We start from the raw sequence: 19,151 nt of genomic DNA, 5'->3' as shown, positions 1-19,151 counted from the left end.
GATCCTCAACTTAGGGCCTCTGATAGGACTCCTGGTGGCCCAACCCTAACCCTAACCCTAACCCTAACCCATTTTCTAATTGACAATAAAAATAAAAAGATTTACACTGGGAATTGTTTTCGTCCTTTTAGTATACATAAGGTTTCAGCTAGAGCTTGTTGACAGAAATAAAAAATAATTAAAAAGTGCCTAGCTAAGCCTCCGATGTCCTAAACACATAGGAATGTCCTAAAATCGGAGAAATGTCCCAAGGTCCTAAAACTGTCCTAAAATTCTAGAATTGTCCTAAAATGTCCTCATGTAAGAGAAATTTCTAAAACTCTATAAATGTCTTAAAACATTAGAAATGACCTGAATGAAAATAAATGTCCTGATATATCCTAGAAATGTCCTATAATCCTCGCAATGTCCCATATTCTAGAAATATCCTAAAATCTGAACATTTTCCCAACACATGAGAAATGTCCTAAAATCCTACAGACATCCTTAAATGCAACTATATCTGAAAATGTGAAAATAAAAATGTCCTGATGCATCCTTTGTGTGTCCTAAAATAAGGGAACAACCTAAAATTCTAAAAATGTCCTAAAAAACAATATATATATATATATATATATATATATATATATATATATAGATATATATAGATATCATTCTAAAGGTATTTTTAAAGACAAAAACAGACAAAAGTTAAAAATCACCAAATAAGAAAAATCACCACCATTTAAAAGAAGAAAAAAATATGTTTTCTTAAAAAATCTACAATAAAAGAAGTACAAAATAAAAACATTTAAATTTGTATGCCCCTCTTTTCACCCAAAATAAATACATTAGTCCCTTCACAGTACTTAAAACAATTATCTGACATGCCTCCCCCTTTCTGCCCCACCCCTCCCCTCTGATAAATAACGAACAGTCCCTTACTGCAGTCAGAAAATGACCCAAACTGCGCTGTAAGCAGAAACCTCCTCTCTCTGCAGCAGCTTCAGCTCCTGCTGGTGAATTAAATCAGTATTTCATGATGATATAAATGTAGTTTGGATGTTTGTTTTGGACCTTTGATAACGTTCAGCCTTCAGTCTGTCTGCGCAGGCGCACTGTGCGCAGCCGGCGGCTCCGCGCGCCGTTTGTCTGGAAGCTTCTAGAAGGTTCTACGGAGGAAAAAGGCGCGAGGACACGAAGCCTCAGGAAACCCTCGAGGAGCTTTTAGAGACGAAGAAAGGAGGCTGATGAGAGGAAGCTGGAGATCATCCCAGTAAAGCTCAGTAACGTTTGACAAAGGCAACAAACGCAGGACGATTCATCACCAGCTAACCAGCTAACCAGCTAACGGGCGAAATACGGCTAAATTTGACTCAGGACGATTCATCACCAGCTAACAGGCTAAATAAGTTTGACTGGGGAGGCTTCACAACAAGCCAAGGGGCTAACGAGCTAAATACAGCTAAATAGGACTCTGGATACTTCATCAAGAGCTAATGGGCTAAATATGGCTAAGAATGACTCAAGGGGCTTCATAAGGAGCTAGATATGCTAAGTATGACTCAGGATGCTTCATGATAGCAGAAAACATTTTTTTAGTTTCAAACTAAATAGATTTATTCAATAATTTAAACATGAAGATAATTTTCTAACATTTTAATCAAAACTTAACCTCAACCCGTTGAAGAGAGGATCATAAACATGTTTCAAAGCTTTTTTGTGTTAGCGCACACACACACACAGGGAAAGACACACACACTCACACACACACAGGGAAAGACACACACACACACATACAGACACACACACACACACTTACACACACTGCCATAAACTCAGCTGATTTCCCGTAAATGAAGAGGGAAGGAGCAGAAACAGAAGTGAAACTGATAATAGATCAGTCGGTTCAGACTCAGTCTTTGAGTCGACGGAGCAGATGGATAAAACCTGAAGGCAGAGGCAGGGTGAGTGTTTATTCAACATTTTTATTATTTTACAGTTAAAGTCTCAGAGTCTGTTTTGTCTCTGTGGACTGTAGAGGAAAGAAATGTTAGAATGAACAGTTTGATTCATCTGTCAACACAAAGTCATAATTGACTGAATAATACACGTTAAACTGCTGTAACCGAGACAACAAGCAGATTTAATAACTCTGAGCAGGTGGAGAGCTCGACACTGTGTGTGTTACTTCTTGTTTTCTCAGTCTTTCATGTAAGAGTTGTAGGAACTTGTTTCCTTTGAATGTTGTGAGCTCAGTTATAATACATCCATGGCTGACAGTCAGTGTTGCTGTTTTACTTGTCAGGCTGACTTCAGATCAGAAGATGAGTGCTTGTGTGGAGGAAGAGGAGGACAGAGCAGAGTCTCTGGTATCTGGCTGTCTGTCTGTGAAGAGCGATCGGTCTAAAGGAGAGCCTCTGAACTTCAGTAATGAACCTGGACCCTCAGACACAAAGTAAGACAACTACTGACTCATTTATATTTCTCACCTTCAGTTTCCTCTGACAGTGTTTTGTTCTGTTAATAAATAATGAGTTTGTTTCCTAAAGTTTCCATTTAAATTGATTTAACTAAAATTCGAGCACTTATTTGTGGTGTCACTCTAATATTCGAAGTTTTTGCGGGTCTGTGAATGCACCACATGCTTTGAGGCAGAGTTTTTATTTTATCTCCTTTGCAGCTGAATGTCACTCCTGAGGTGGAGAATTGATCTGTTGATAAGCTCACAGCTGATCAGATCCATAGATCAGAGGAGGTATTTGCTCATTTTTGTAAGAGAGAGAGAGCCCAGCAGAGCGATCACTTTAGTTTTCTACTGCGTCTCTGCTTCTGCTGCGCTATGAATAACCAAAAGAGTTAGACTATGGCGGCCTGTCATAGTCTTGGTTATTAATGGGAAACGCTGGTTCCTTCCATGTTTCCTTCGTGCTTAAATTAAGAGGAAGATATGCGGCTTATTTTACCCAATAGACTCCCCAAACCTATTAACATTATCAAGAACCAGTAATGAAAAATATGAAATCCGTTCGAGCCTGTCAATCATTTAAACCTGTTGTGCACAGTTTTGTCTGTGCTGCTGCCAAATGTCAATGCTCTGAAAGTTTTATATCTGAAGATATCAAACTCTTTCGAGGATGTTGAACACTTTTTGTGCCGTCTTCATCTGACAGTTTGTCAGTGACCTAAAAAACTGTAATGTCAGCTCAGCTCTCTGACTGATCACTGCAGGGAGGAAATTGGGTCTAAAATATATTGTCTCCTAAAGCAGGTGTAAAATCTGCAGCAGTGTTTAGTTGGACACAAGAAGGTAGAGACACTAAAGCAGAAACAGAGACATTAACTAAAAAAACACAAATTAAAAGAAGCTCTCTGCTCAGCAACACAAGACAGAAGAGCTGTCTCACCACTTTACCTTTAACTCACTTTCTGTGTCATTCAGTCACTCCTGTTTATTAATCTGACTGTCAAATACAGTCCATTTAATGTGTGATATGATTGAAGCAGTCACAAATAACAATGAACTCAAATACTGGTTTATTGGTATGAAGAAAACGTAGAACACAGATGTCAGTAATGTTCCACTGTGAGGCTTGGTGATAATTCCTGAATTGCAGCTTTTGCTAATTTACATACATTTACACTTTTTACTTCAGTTTGGACTGAGATTCAGTGTCAATAACCACAATATGATAACATGCTAACAATGAGATGAGTATATCAGAGTATTGTTAATTAACAATGGTATAATGGTGATATTAATGGGGTCATAGCCTGATAATGAGTTAATATTTTCACAATATTATAGTCCACTATCAGCATAATACCTTCAAAATCACATTGATTTGTGCTAATAATGCTGAAATTCATCCTCTAAGTTCTTTTCGTACCAAATACGAAAAGTTCATGGAAATAATTTGCACATCAACTTTGACTCATTAAAACCAAATATCTCTGTAATCCTGTAGACTCTGATTCTGAAAGTTTTTCTCAGTAATTACAATTTGAAAGTATATCTCGAAACATCAGGATGTGGACAGCAGAGCCACTTATACAGTAAATGTAGGGAAAGAACTGCACGCAGTGTACGAGCTTCAGGTGGAGCAGCACTGATGTGATGTGTGATAAAGACTGTGTTCATCCCCACAGAGAGAAGAAGAGGAGACGTGTCTCTGTGGAGGAGCAGCTGTCCTGCTGCACTTTGTGTCAGGACGTCCTGAAGGATCCCGTCTCTACCAGCTGTGGACACTGGTTCTGCAGACAGTGCATCACCTCATACTGGGACCAGTCTGCTTCATCAGGAGACTCCTGCTGTCCTCAGTGTGGAGAAAGATCCAGAACAAGAGCTGGACTGCAGAGAACCAGTCAGACCAGCACTGTGCAGAGTAAGACTGCAGGTCTGTCTGCTGATGTCCTCATGTCTGAAAACAGGATTCTTCTTTGTTTATTTGTTGTGTTTTACAGCAAAGGCATGAAAGATTTTACTTAAAAATATGAATTTAAAACGGATTCATTTTTTTGTTATTTACTTGATTTCATGTTGGTTATTAACAAATTCACCAAATCATAATTTTGTTCTTCTCATTCAGCAGATGTTGGTCTGCAGGAGGTTTTAGACGAACATAAGATCAGTCTGAAGAGCAGATGTGAACGTGTGACTGAAGGAAGTGATGCAGCAGGAAGTGAAACCCTCCTGAACAGGATCTACACTGAGCTCTACATCACAGAGGGACAGAGCGAAGACGTTAATACCCAACATGAGGTGAGACAGCTTGAGACGGCGTCCAAGAAGAAGACCCTCCATGACACTCCGATCAAGTGCCACGACGTCTTTAAAGCCTTACCTGACCAACAGAAACGCATCAGAGTCGTTCTGACGAACGGCGTCGCTGGCGTCGGAAAAACCTTCACGGTGCAGAAGTTCACTCTGGACTGGGCCGAGGGTTTGGAGAACCAGGATGTCAGTCTGGTGGTTCTGCTTTCGTTCAGGGAGCTGAACTTGATCAGAAATGAGCGGTTCAGTCTCCTCTCGCTGCTCCATGTTTTCCATCCAACATTACAGAAGGTCACAGCAGAGGAGCTCGCCGTCTGTAACGTTTTGTTCATCTTTGACGGCCTGGACGAAAGCAGACTTTCTCTGGATTTCAACAACAATGAGGTCGTATCTGATGTCACACAGACGTCATCAGTCAACCTGCTGCTGACAAACCTCATCGAGGGGAATCTGCTGCCCTCGGCTCTGGTCTGGATCACTTCCCGACCCGCGGCAGCCAATCAGATCCCTCCTGCACGTGTTGACAGGGTAACAGAAGTACGAGGCTTCACCGACGCCCAGAAGGAGGAGTACTTCAGGAGGAGAGTCGGCGATGAAGAGCTGTCCAGCAGAATCATCTCACACATCAAGACATCCAGGAGCCTCCACATCATGTGTCTGATCCCAGTCTTCTGCTGGATCACGGCTACAGTTCTGGACCACATGTTGACCACAGAGCAGAGAGGAGAGCTGCCCAAGACCCTGACCGACCTGTACTCACACTTCCTGCTGGTTCAGACAAAGAGGAAGAAGCACAAGTATGATGAGGGACGCGAGACGAGTCCACGGGAGCTGACGGAGGCTGACAGGGAAGTTCTTCTGAAGCTGGGGAGGCTGGCGTTTGAACATCTGGAGAAAGGAAACATCATGTTCTACCAAGAAGACCTGGAGCGATGTGGTCTGGATGTCACAGAGGCCTCGGTGTACTCAGGAGTTTGTACCCAGATCTTCAGAAGAGAGAGTGTGATCTTCCAGAAAACCGTCTACTGCTTCGTCCATCTGAGCGTTCAGGAGTTTCTGGCTGCAGTCTACGTGTTTCACTGTTACACCAACAGGAGGACAGAGGTCCTGGAGGACTTCCTGGGGACAGACTTCAAACACAGGGACTCAAAGTCAAAGTCCTTTTTTCAAAAGATTTCTAAGCGTTTTGGAAACAGTGATCATGATTACCCATCTCTGGATGATTTCCTAAAGAGAGCCATGGAGAAATCCCTGAGGAGTAAAAATGGTCACCTGGACCTGTTTGTTCGCTTCCTTCATGGCCTCTCTCTGGAGTCCAACCAGAGACTGTTAGGAGGCCTGCTGGGTCAGACTGACAACAGTCCAGAAATCATCCAGAGAGCCATCAGAAACCTGAAGGAGATGAACAGTTATTGGATCTCTCCTGACAGAAGCATCAACATCTTCCACTGTCTGATGGAGATGAACGATCACTCAGTCCATCAGGAGATCCAAGAGTTCCTGAAGTCAGAGACCAGATCAGAGAAGGAACTCTCTGAGATCCAGTGCTCAGCTCTGGCCTACATGCTGCAGATGTCAGAGGAGGTTCTGGATGAGTTGGACCTGAACAAGTACAACACATCAGACCAGGGACGACTGAGACTGATTCCAGCTGTGAGGAACTGCAGAAAAGCTCGGTAAGTTCAAAGTTCTCAACAGTGCTTTAAATACTCTAGAAGATATATACACAAAAAAGCAGGAAACTCCTGAAAGAAGTATTCCACTACTAGTGAGATGTCCTTTTTAATGAAACAGGCTGTCTCTACAGTACAAACATGGAACAACACTGTTGAAAGGGGGGGTAAAAGGCCGGGCGATGGTGACGCTCGGTATCTAGACTTGTCATTCACGGCAGTCGGGGACAGCAACAGCAGGACCAGCAGGGCGATGGCTCTCAGTTGAGCTTCCTTTTGTATTTTTACAGTCCCAGGTTGGGATCGGAGGTCACCAGCAGCCCAGTTTTCGGTCTTTGCTTTCTGGTCTTTCTGTTTGTGGGGGCGGGCTGGGTACGACGGCCCACTGCGCGGTTGGCCCAGCGATTCCCCATCTTTTGTTTGTTTTGGCCGGGGTCTCCAACTCCCTCTATGGTTTAATTTAAGTGTTGAGTAAGTTGTTGTTAAATACTCTGGTCGGTTTGTTCCGTGATCTGTTGGCGATCTTTTATGTGTTCGGCCGCTCTCTGAGCCTTGTTGTGTGTCTGTGTAGAAATTGAATGTAAAAAGATGTGGAACATTCAAGTTTTAAGTTTGATTAAAGTTTGGAGTTTCTAAGTGAATGTACGAATAAGGAGATAAATGTTGAAAGTCATTAAAAGAACTTAAATTTGTGTCAAATTTGAACATTCAGCCTATTCATATGAATGAGAAAAGAAACAGCACATCAGTCATAATTGTGCTGAATATTTTGATGTTTGAAATTTTTTTGACATTTTGTAATAATACAATTTTAAGCACTAATTATAGTCAAGTGGTTGATTGTCAGGTTCCAGGATGTGGACCCAAACACACACATTACAGGCAGACAGACAGTTCAAGGACTTACTGAAGAAAGTGAAGACATGTTTGCTTTCTGGCACAGGCAGCGAGTCCAAAACAAATGAGACAGAGGGGAAGGACAAAGGTGCAGACAGACAGGGACAGATACTGGATCAGGATTCAGCTAACAGAGGCTGGAAAGTGGAAACATTATTGAAAAGTTGACATTGACAGGTGACCGGGACAGATGAGGACATCTGGTGGACAGGTAAAGAATGACAGTGAAGGGACCCGAGGGAGTGGAAGTGTCTCTGGAGGGAGAAGCTGACTTCATGATGATCCACAATAACAAAGTCACTCTGCTCATTTTAGGGAAAAGCTCAGTGAAGAGGACGCAGTGATGTTGAGCTACACATTTAAAACCTGAACACATCTGACTGGATTATTAATGATTTTTTATCTTCATCTGTTATTGAATGCAGCCATTCAACCCGAATAAAGAATAACAGTGGAGCTGCAGAGTTTCAGAGCTGAAGTCACTGTGTCTTTATTGAAGCAGCAGCTCGTTGTCTTTAATATTACTGAGAGCTCTTCTTCACTTTGTGTATTTTACAGCTTTTAACCTGCATCCTGTTGGCTTCAGCTGTTTGGAGTTTACATTTTCTAAACTTGTTCTTTCTAAACCTTCTTCAGCTCTCAACACATTATTAAACACTGAATGATTTCCAGCAGGAACATTGTCTTCTACAGTTACATCTGTGATTCTTTATTCAGGTTGGAGCGCTGCAGTTTGTCAGAGATCAGCTGTGCTTCTCTGGTCTCAGCTCTGAAGTCCAACCCCTCCCATCTGACAGAGCTGGACCTGAGTGACAACATAAACCTGCAGGATTCAGGAGTGAAGCAGCTGTGTGGTTTTCTGGAGAGTCCAGACTGCAGACTGAAGACTCTGAGGTCAGACACCATTTTTTACTTCTGTGCTGAGATTAATATGATGTGAAAGTTGTGTTGACTCTAAAGTGCAGACATCAGGCTGATATTTATGATCAAATCACATCTGATAACATTAAAACTCACATTTAATGCTTCAAAGTTTTTAAAATATCAACTTTCATTTTCAAACTGAATTTAAACATTTATTGTTTCTATTGTGTCACATAGACAGTTTGTAGTTAAATTGTTATGGAGACAGATCAAGGCCAAAAGGTTTGTTAATTTGAAAAAAAAAAGAAAAATTGAAAAAAGAAAATTTGAAACTGAAAGTTCAAGTTTTGGTCTTGAATTATAAAAAAAAAACATTCAGACATTTTCAAAATAAAAATAGGTGTAGGAAAAGGTTGATTTCAATTCAAAAATAATTTTGATTTAATTCTGATTCTTTTTAACAAAATATTTGTTTTAAATTTTTATTTTTATATCATTTACATTTATAAGTCTGTTTTTAGTTGAAGATTTTATGTTTTCAGATTCAGATCTCTTTTTTTCACTTTCAGATCAGTTTCAGAGTTTTGGCCGTGAACACATTATTAAACACTGAATGATTTCCAGCAGGAACATTGTCTTCTACAGTTACATCTGTGAATCTTTATTCAGGTTGGAGAGCTGCAGGTTGTCAGAGATCAGCTGTGCTTCTCTGGTCTCAGCTCTGAAGTCCAACCCCTCCCATCTGACAGAGCTGGACCTGAGTAACAACATAAACCTGCAGGATTCAGGAGTGAAGCAGCTGTGTGGTTTTCTGGAGAGTCCAGACTGCAGACTGAAGACTCTGAGGTCAGACACCATTTTTTACTTCTGTGCTGAGATTAATATGATGTGAAAGTTGTGTTGACTCTAAAGTGCAGACATCAGGCTGATATTTATGATCAAATCACATCTGATAACATTAAAACTCACATTTCAGTGGTTCAGAGTTTTTAAAATATCAACTTTCATTTTCAAACTGAATTTAAACATTTATTTTTTTAGCGTCACATGTAGAGTTTATCGTTGAATTGTTATGGAGACAGATCAAAATGAAAAAAAATCAATTGAATAATAAAATTTGAAACTGAAAGTTCAAGTTTTAAATTAGAAAAAAATAGCAATTATGATTAGAGTTTTGGCCATAAAAACATTATTAAACACTGAATGATTTCCAGCAGGAACATTGTCTTCTACAGTTACATCTGTGATTCTTTATTCAGGTTGCAGAGCTGCAGTTTGTCAGAGATCAGCTGTGCTTCTCTGGTCTCAGCTCTGAAGTCCAACCCCTCCCATCTGACAGAGCTGGACCTGAGCTTCAACAAGCTGCAGGATTCAGGAGTGAAGCAGCTGTCTGATCTTGTGGAGAGTCCAGACTGCAGACTGAAGACTCTGAGGTCAGTAGACGGTTTGGATTCGGTCCGTGCTGGTTTCAGCAGGATTGTCCTAATACCAGTTAGTTTCAGAGATCCAGTATTTCCTGTAAAGCTGCAGTGTTTCAGCGTCTGCTTTCCTCAGTGAAGCTGTGAGAGGACAACGGTGACAGAAAGACATAGACAGAGACGACAGTCAGCCAATCAGACGAGCCAGAAGCTGGTTGTGATGGTGTGTTTGAGTTGGCGTGAAGACGACTGTTGTCGTCGTGTCGGCGTCTCCAGGAACTAAAGCTGGATTACAGCTGACAGCATCACAACGTGGACAGAGACAAACTGTCCACCCGTCAAATGTGATGTCTTTCAACAGTAAACAGCTGATGAGTTGATGTTTGTCACAGATCTGAGATCAGTGTGACTGAAGCCTGCAGAGCAGCATCATTACAGCAGTAACATGTGGACTTTATACAGACCAGAGGCTCTGCTCAGGTCCACTGATCCCAGCTCAGGTCCAGTGATTTCAGCTCAGATCCAGTAGTCCCAGCTCAGGTCCACTGATCCAAGCTCAGGTCCACTGATCCCAGCTCAGGTCCACTGATCCAAGCTCAGGTCCACTGATCCCAGCTCAGGTCCACTGATCCCAGCTCAGGTCCAGTGATCCCAGCTCAGGTCCAGTGATCCCAGGTCAGGTCCAGTAGTCCCAGCTCAGATCCAGTGATCCCAGGTCAGGTCCAGTAGTCCCAGCTCAGGCTGGACTCTGCAGTCTGAACCGCCTTTGACGTCATGTATCTATCTGTCCAGGTGTCTTCATGTTTTGTCCAAATATTTTCATAACAAACTCCATATTTGCATGTTAGTAAAATGTTTAAGCAGATGAAACATTGAAATGTGATTGTGTGTTTTCTCTCATCAGATGGTTTTGATCTCTATCAGAGTGATCAGAGAGCTGCTCTGTCCTTCAACACACGGAGACCTCCACGTCCTCTGCTCCTCCAGGACCTGCATTCAGTCTCTTCTGTTTTTATGTTCAGATGAAGTCAGAGTGACTCTGCAGATTAATGTCAGCATAACTGAAATTACAGTCACTGAGCTGCACTCAGGTTATGTTCCTCTTAATCTCTCTTTCTTTGAGTCTCTGCTGTGAAAAGACGGAGAACTGCCGTTAACTTGTTTACACTGTAACTTGTACGGCTGAACAATAACGAACGTCAGCGGATTAACTTTTGATTCTCAATCGCCCCCTGGTGTCTGACTGCAGTATAGGTCATAAAGCCCGCCCCTCTATGTCACTGAATGGTCATAGGCCAAACTAAAAACTCAAAGTACACGTCTCATAAATGTTTCCCAAAGACGGTTTCTGTCTCTGAAGGTCATCCTCATCACCCTGATGTTTGTTCAAGTGTTTGTTTTTATGGTAAGTTTGGTTTTGATGAGTTATTAAATTATACAAAAGGGTCTTTTTTTTTGCCATGATTGACAGCTACACCAGCCAATCTTGGTCAGAGGGGTGTTTCAGTGGGAACTCCCCCACCGTGATATAACTACTGCTCAGACTCCGGCTCTCAATTACATTATTCTCGCAAGATAGCATAACACCTTAGTTACTATTAAACTGACTAAAATGATTCTTTCAGAAATCTTTAAAATGCTCGGACATAGTATGTTGGATTTTATGAACTGGTGTTTTTCTTTTGACATTGCACTGTGAAATCTCAAAATAGTAATAATTGTTATTAATACTAATTATAATTATTATTTTGTTGTTAAATAACTTAATAAAGTCCTTTTATTAAACTCGTCATCATGGAAATCCAAACAGTAGAATTTTACATGCAGATTGAGAAACAAAAAATTGTCCAGAAAACACTTCTGTTGGCAAACCAAATAGATGCTTTTATGATAATGTAATATGTTGATTGTCTTACATGTGTTCTACTCTGAAAAGTTTTTTTTCTTTTCAACATTTGATGTACATAATGTAACGTTTTTTTATTGAAAGGAAATCCTGTTTTACATCAATAAAGTCTTAAAAAGTCTTAAATCTACTTTGCCTTAAGCTGCAGACTTGGTTCAGTCCCAGGTGCAGCAGCAGTCTCACGATACAAAGACAGCGCGAGAGACGGGCAAAGAGGGGCTGAGCGGATCAGTACGCTGCCTGCACTATTGTTGTTTATTGTGTGTGGTTTTTGACTGGTTCAGGTACATAAGAATTTCACTGTGCATTGTATTTGTATGATCGTGCATGTGACAAATAAATTTGAACTTGATTGGACAAAATTGCAAGGTCATGCCGAATTCACGTGGTTGGCTGTCTTTGAAATGTTAAAACTGCAACATCAGGAAATGTGTGACATTGTCCATTTTAATGATGTGTCCTTGATTACAACATATTCACTCAAAACTGGTGGCAATCAGGGCTGGTTTGCTGGAAAACAAGGTTCAAAGAGAAAGGAAGTGGTAGAAGAGCCAGAGCGTCTCTGGTAAAGTCGGGTATTTGTTGGTTGTGTTTTGCTTTGGAACAAAGCGTCTGCTAATTTAATGTAATTAGAAAAAAAAGTGGGACAATAGGTTGCACTGTTTAACACAAACTGTCTCTCCTGGTTTCTTTTACACAAAGGAGGCAGCTTTGTTGTGTTTAGTTGCTGAGTCACACACACACACACACACACACACACACCCCTCCCATGGCAACAGTCAAACTTTTCCTTTGCAGAGCCAGTTTTAATTTGACGCCTTGAGTTCACTGCCTCTCTCTGTCTTTGTCTCAGAGTCTCACTCGGCTTCTGACTGTGACCCGCTGGCTTATTTCAGAGTTGTTGTTTTTTGTCGGAGCAGCAGTGACTCGTTCTCACACTCGGACACTCACGGCGCACAGGTCAGTCACCGCTCGTTCCCTCTTTTACACCAGCAGCCTCAGCGATTCACTCTGTGGCTCGAGGGCACTTTGACGGTTCGGGTCGTTCATTGTGATGATTTACAGTTTGTGATGTGAGACAATCATCCAGATTGTGACCAACTTGTCTCAGTGAATAATTTATTTTCACTTGTTACTGTGAAAGCAATATCACAAATTCTCAAATTTAAATTTGACAAAAAACATTAAGTTGGACCTAACAATGAACTGGTTAGATTTTAGTTGAAAATGTCAAAGTTCAGGGTCTATGTGACCTTGTTTCTGTCTCATTCTTGTGAATGTGAAAGTTTGAGAAAACCTGGTGGGAATTTAGCAAAAAACGTACACTTTGACTCTGATGGACTGATCAGATTTTGGTGATTATAGGTCAAGGTCAACCTGATCTTGCGTCTGTCTTTCTTTCATGGACTCAACCCCAACAACACAGGAGGGAATTTCCTGAAATTTGGCACAAACGTCCATTCTGACTCAAAAATGATCTGATTGGATTGGATTGGAAGTCTAAGGTCACTGTGACCTCAAAAACATGTTTTGGCCAAAACTCAAGAATTCATTTTGCTAATCATGATAAACAGGATAAAATGAAGTGATGACATTTTATATGTTAAAGGTCATAGGTGAACTGTGCTGTGATGTCGTAATGTTTTCAGGCTTTTATTCACAGAAAATAAGTTTCAGATAAACGGTTAACTCCCTGATCCTATTTTCTAGGATGGCAGATAGAGGCTTATACGTAAAAAGGGAGAGCCCATTCTTTAAAAAAAATCAGGAAAAAACATTAGGAATCAAGTCTCCATTAACTGTGTACGTGCTTCGTTAAAATGCATGTGCTAAATGAATGTCAAATAAACAACTCTAAATAATATCCCAGAGTATGTCCTGGCTGTCAGATGGCAGATCCAGACGCTCCAGCGGAGGCTTCACACAGGGAACAGTCGCTCATCGTTCCCCCAGCGGGCAGCTCTGAACCTGGGCCGAACACCTCTGCTCCTTCCCCGGACACGGAGCTCCAGGCAGGAGGGCAGGAAGTCCAGGACGGCTGCAGGAGAGAGGAGGAGGAGGAGGAGGAGGAGGAAGGAGGAGACAGAGCCTTTACCAAACCCACACCTCCTGTGCTTCACCTCCGCAGAGGTACGGATTCATTAACTCATTCATTCTTTATTATTGACCTCTTAATGCTCCAACATACTGATATTATTTCTACCACTTTAACTTAAAGTGATCCTAATCTGAACCTCGAAGAGTCACAGTACGACTGATGACTGAGGCGCCGTTTACTCAGGAGCATTTTTTGTTTTGCATGAAACATTCAGTTTTCGTTGCGGTTTGGCCTTTCGTTTACACCTGAACAGTTTTAGGGCCTCAAAACGCAAGTTTTTGAAATTGGGTTCCAGAGTGTTTTCTTTTTTTTAAAACTTCGCCCCCTCTGTCATCGTGTAAACTGCTGATACGCGGATCATGTGAGAACAGTGACGTCACGCATGCACATTACTTCAGCACAGCACGAGAGGACAGGACACGATACGACAATACAAGACACATCACGACACGGCATCACGGGACATGACAGGACAAGACACGACACGGCACGGCATCACGGGACATGACAGGACAAGACACGACACGGCATCACGGGACATGACAGGACGAGACACGACCACGACATCACAAGACATGACAGGACAAGACACAAGATGACAAGGCATCACGGGACATGAAAAGACAACTTCATTACTTTTTACATTTTGCATATTTCTAAAGGTCGTTATATAGTAATGAAAAAGAACCGATGGTCATTTCAGAGAATGTGTGGGCTTTAAAATTTGTCAAAAAGTCCTGAAAAAGTTGTGGAAAAGTTTTGGTAAAAAAATGTTTTTGAACCCTGATCGCTGCTTGCAGCTTTAGTGTGTTTTGTGTGTCGCACACTTTCTCTGTTTCCGATCCTCAGATGCGGCGGGCAGAGGACATCTGCGAATAGGAGGCCAGAACCAGAGAGCCATTAATCACATGACGTCTCCGGCGGCCGCTCCGTCCCCGCCCACCGCCACGTCTGTGAGTAAACAGTAAAAGTCATTTTAAGGACCTCTCATCAGTCTGATGACCAGCAGGGGCCTCGTCATAATGTGATTATGATGAGGCTGTCAAATGATTGATTAGTACATTGTGATTAATCCCATTCTTATTAAACAGTTTTCAGGTGTGTATTAACAAGGTGAAGAAATTCTTACCAGTTTCTGGGTTTTGGTAGCCATGTTTTCTTTTAAAATGAGCAGTTTTTCTTTTCTTTTGAGCTTCTGGCAATTATTTTCTGTAAAAATCTGATTTTTAGAGAAACTGTAAAATTGTAATGTCTAATTTCTGATGGTCCTTGAACACATCATGTTGGAGCCACCTCCCCTCCTCTGATAAATAAAGAACAGTCCCCTAGTTAATCAGTATTATTCTGTAATAACGAACTATTAATCTGCTCGAATTTACCCTTTTATATTTGTGTATGTTTTCATTTTATTGTGAATTGTTTGCTTGTATATTCACTACATGTAGACCAGATTTGGTCAATGCTTCACCACATTTTTTGTCTTCATTGTGCTCAGTAATAAACTGACTCGACTTTTGGCTCCAGTGATCGACGCAGCATGAACACGTCCTCTGACCGCCAGGATCAGAGACATAACTGTGAGAATCCTGAAGGGTGTCTTCAGGGACTGCTTTGTGTCCAGGTGTCCGGTAAAAGGACGCTGCTGCTGTCCAACGAGGCGAGGAGAGAGATGGCGAAGCAGGCGAGAGCCCTGAAGGAGGAGAGACGAGCGGCGCTGGACGCCCGACACAAATACCTCATCAGCAGGTTGGTGGACGCCGGGACGCTGCCGGAGGCGGAGGCGGAGGACGCCGTCATCTCCGACGACAAGGTAACGTCTGCAAGTCCCCAAACAGTCCTCAAATGAATTAGTCAGTCTAAAAATAATGCCTTTTTGGTCTAAAAATGTCATAAATTCATCTTCTAAAGTCTTAAAAGTGTTTTTTCTAATGCATTGATACATTTCAGAATAATAGGTAACTTATTGCTCTCTCCCAAAAGTCATGTTTTATATTAAAGCAAATATTTGGGCAAAAAAATCCCCCTAACTCTTTTTTTGTGAAAATAAGTCTTAAATTTCATCGTGAGTCGTTGAAAAAGTCCTGAAAAGTCTTAGTTGACTCGCTGTGAGCTGCAGGAGGCCTGCTCTAACACGGCTCCATGTTCAGATCGCTTCCGTCTGGTTCTTCCAGTTCGGTCTGATCGATGATTTCTTTGCTGCCAACGGATCCAAGAAGCTGATTTTCTTCTATCAGAGTGTGAAGCAGGTAAATAAATGTGCAACATCACATTTTTTTCTTCAGGTTCATGTCATGATTATTTAAAATAATTGATATATCATCCCAATGATAAAAAACATATGCTAAAAGTCCTAAAATGCAGCTAAAATATGCCTTACTTTACATTCTGTTAAAAAAACAAAATAGTTTTATTGCATCACAAATAGGACACATTTATTTATTTTATTTATTTTACCTTCAAATGTACTTTCTTTGTAGCGCAAAAAAATGTCAACACCTGATTAAAATCTCTAGATTTCACTATGAAACATCTCAGCTGATGACTTAAATAAGACAGCTATTACAGGTTTTGTTGATATATGTATATTTTAGATATTTTCTTTCCACTTATTCTGAAGGAAGAAATGTTACGGATGCAAAAAAGGCTGAAATTTTAAAACTGAGCAGTGCATACAAACTCTTTTCACACATCAACATGTTGCTCAAAAATCCTGGATTGTATTTCGCTGTCTCACAGGTACACTGAACCACACGCTCCTGACAATTGATCATTTATTTATTGATTTATTATTTCCATGTTTTCTTATCAGTGAAACATTGTGTAACTTTATCAAAAGACTAGTTTATTCCTTTTATTTCTTGCATATAAATGGCTAATATTATAGCAGTAACTTAACTATTTTTTTAATTTAATTTAAGGTAATTTAATTGAATGCAATTAATGGAATTTAATTCAGTGTTATTTAATTTAGTTTGATTTAATTTAGATAAAGTCAGTCCAGGACGTCTGGGATTTGGTTGTGGAGACGATGGTCTGGTAGTTTCTGCTGATTAATGCTTGATGAAGATCTTTTATATTTTCTGAGTTGGGTGCGTATCTCGCGTGTTTCGGCAGAGTCTCTTTTATTGTCGGTGACGCAGCAGCGTTTTAAGGTGCTGCTGCATATTTATGATCATCCCGATGATGGAAATTAACCTCCATCTGCTTAATGTGGGGTTTTTTTCTTGTTTGTTTTTTATCATGATATCATGAGATCAAATTATCTCTTTTCTCATTTTCTAATTTCCACTTTCTGTCTTTCCTCTTTTATTAATCATTATTTTCTCATTTTTCCATCATTTCTTTTCTGCAGAATCTGTCCTCCAGTCATCTCTCCTCTGTGGACGCGGCGGCTTCAGCCGTGGCCGACAGGAAACTCTTCCTCACCACAGGGAGCTCTGAGGTGGGATCAGCTGCTCGTGCCTCGCTCACACCCTGATTTTACACTCAGTGACGTTTTTTAGAGTTTCCCGTCTAAACACCAGATCACATCGGGCGTCGGCTCGGCACTCGTAAATCACGATCAAGTAAAATGTAGACGGTCCACTTCTCTGATTAATCATCTCGTTTCACTCTGTTACCGTCTAATCCATCCGTCTGTCACTTATTGTAATGTTGTTTGAGCTGCTACGTTTCCTTCTCATCTCTGTCAGATAAAAACGTTTTTAAGAATAATTTCAAACTCCAGCAGCCGAGAGGCGTTTGCACTCTTTAGGAAATTTAAACTTTAAAAACTAAAGTTGCTTTGTAAATACTCTTTTAACTTGTGGGCTTGTTTTAATCCATGTATCACAAGCAAAAGCTGCTGTCTCCTGACTTGCATTGGGACGAGATGCTTCATGAATGCAGATTTGTCAGAACAAAGCTGCTGAGCGTCCACCATTGTCCTGCCTCAGAGACGACAGTCGCTCTGCTCGACTCTGTGTTTCTGCGCTGAGTTACTGTGGAAGAAAATCCTCCGTGCTGCTTGTTGGTCGTCAGCACGACGACACTAAACGCCTCCTGCAGACATTTACAGTCATGAAAACATGAAACCTAACACTCTCCTTCTGTGTGTTTCCAGCGTTTAGAGGGGAAGTGTTTGTTCTTCCTGAGAATCACCGACAAGGCGATAACCACCGCTAACGTCCAGCAGGTCTGTAGCTTCTTTCACCGCCACGTTCAGACCAAACCAGGCTGAAGCTTTAGATCAGCACACACCGAATATATGTTACTCAAGTATATAATATTGTAGTTTAAGTAAAAAATGACATTAAAGTTGACCCTAAATATAGTGATAAGTGTTACTATATAATATTTGAACCCATAAAACTTTCAGATGAAGAGCTAAAGACACCAGAGTGCAAACTTTTCACGTGTATTAATAAAATAACTCTGCTGTGTTTTACATGAAGTTCCTGTTTCTGTTTACAGGAGGTGAACTTCGGCATGTTGGACTGCAGCGACGGCGGCGTCCTGAACGGTCTGGAGACTCTGCTGGCTGACATCATGTTACCGGCTCTGCGCTCACAGCAGGTAATCACCGCCACGCCATGGAAATTTTCTCAAATTTGGCACAAACAACCACTGTGAGTCAGGAATGAACTGATAAGATTTTGGTGGTCAAAACTGAAAGTCAAGGTCATATTCTCGAGAACACTGTATCTCCAGAACACCTTTAGGATTTTTTTTTCAAATTTGGCACAAACAGTCACTTGGACTCCATGATGAACAGATTAGGTTTTTTGTTTACTTTATCTGTGTCATTTTAATGAACGGGATATCTCAAGAACACCTTGAAGGAATTTCTTCAAATTTGGCACAAATGTCCACTTGGAGTCAACAGTAATCTGATAAGATTTTGGCGGTCAGATGTCACAGGTAACTGTAACTTCATCTGTGTCATTGTCGTAAATTTGGCACAAACGTCCACTTTGAGTCAAGAATAAACTGATAAGATTTTGGTGGTCAAAGGTGGAAGCTAAGGTCACTGTGATTTTGTCTCTCACATTCTCGTGAAACTTCTATCTCAAGTGGGAAGTCTTGTGGGAATTTCTTCAGATTTGGCACAAACATCCACCTTAACAATTAGTCAAGGACGCTGTGATTGTGTTCGTCACAGTCTTTTGAACGTGATATCTCAAGAATACCTTGAGGGAATTTCTAAAGATTTGGTACGAATATCTGCTCGGACTCAAGGATGAAGCTATCAGAATTTGGTGGTTAAAGTCAAAGGTCACTCCGCCGTGTCCTCGGCCTAATCGCAGCCTGCAGTTTCACTTTATTCTGTGTCCAGACGTGGGGCTCCGTGCAGGACGGCGCATCCTGTCCAGACGTCCAGTCCTTCCTGTCCTCAGTGGACCATTTCATCGGTAACCTGAGCTCAGCCAGAGTCAGCATGGAGAGGAAGTTCAAGCTGCAGCACGTCGACCTTCCCGACGCCATCGACCAGCTGAGCAGCCCTGCGGACTACAAGGCTGCAGGTACGAGGGTCGACGAGGACGAGTACAATTATTAATGTTCA

General features: G+C 41.3%; 2 protein-coding genes across 4 annotated transcripts in view; both read left to right on the top strand.

Annotated features, from left to right (window-relative positions):
* The first annotated feature begins 1,046 nt into the window (after nucleotides 1-1,046).
* On the top strand, nucleotides 1,047-10,467 carry LOC121938298 (protein NLRC3-like). The gene is given in 9 exon segments (XM_088071734.1): nucleotides 1,047-1,946; nucleotides 2,288-2,437; nucleotides 4,129-4,364; nucleotides 4,569-6,429; nucleotides 8,041-8,217; nucleotides 8,857-9,033; nucleotides 9,447-9,620; nucleotides 9,747-9,777; nucleotides 9,779-10,467. Coding segments are annotated over 8 exon segments (2,835 nt in total). The 5' UTR covers nucleotides 1,047-1,946; nucleotides 2,288-2,306; the 3' UTR covers nucleotides 9,827-10,467.
* Nucleotides 10,468-10,515: 48 nt separating this feature from the next.
* The window catches only part of dnah5l (dynein, axonemal, heavy chain 5 like), a 58,899-nt gene continuing 50,263 nt past the window's right edge, over nucleotides 10,516-19,151 (top strand). For 2 of the 3 annotated variants that reach the window (XR_015775308.1, XM_088071720.1), the window contains exons 1-9: nucleotides 10,516-12,471; nucleotides 13,401-13,641; nucleotides 14,459-14,562; nucleotides 15,231-15,419; nucleotides 15,781-15,855; nucleotides 16,962-17,051; nucleotides 17,712-17,783; nucleotides 18,062-18,163; nucleotides 18,924-19,110. Coding sequence is in view for 2 of the 3 variants with exons in the window: in XM_088071720.1 (XP_087927846.1) it covers nucleotides 13,401-13,641; nucleotides 14,459-14,562; nucleotides 15,231-15,419; nucleotides 15,781-15,855; nucleotides 16,962-17,051; nucleotides 17,712-17,783; nucleotides 18,062-18,163; nucleotides 18,924-19,110 (1,060 nt within the window). In the remaining variant the exon portion in view is untranslated. Of the gene's footprint in view, nucleotides 12,472-13,381; nucleotides 13,642-14,458; nucleotides 14,563-15,230; nucleotides 15,420-15,780; nucleotides 15,856-16,961; nucleotides 17,052-17,711; nucleotides 17,784-18,061; nucleotides 18,164-18,923; nucleotides 19,111-19,151 lie in introns of all 3 variants that reach the window. The other variant, XM_088071721.1, reaches the window with a different exon arrangement.

Source organism: Plectropomus leopardus, chromosome 21 (genome assembly GCF_026936395.1).
Source record: "Plectropomus leopardus strain MGB_pleo_1.0 chromosome 21, ASM2693639v1, whole genome shotgun sequence".
Taxonomy (NCBI): domain Eukaryota; kingdom Metazoa; phylum Chordata; class Actinopteri; order Perciformes; family Serranidae; genus Plectropomus; species Plectropomus leopardus.
This window is presented reverse-complemented; position numbering and strand designations above follow the sequence as displayed.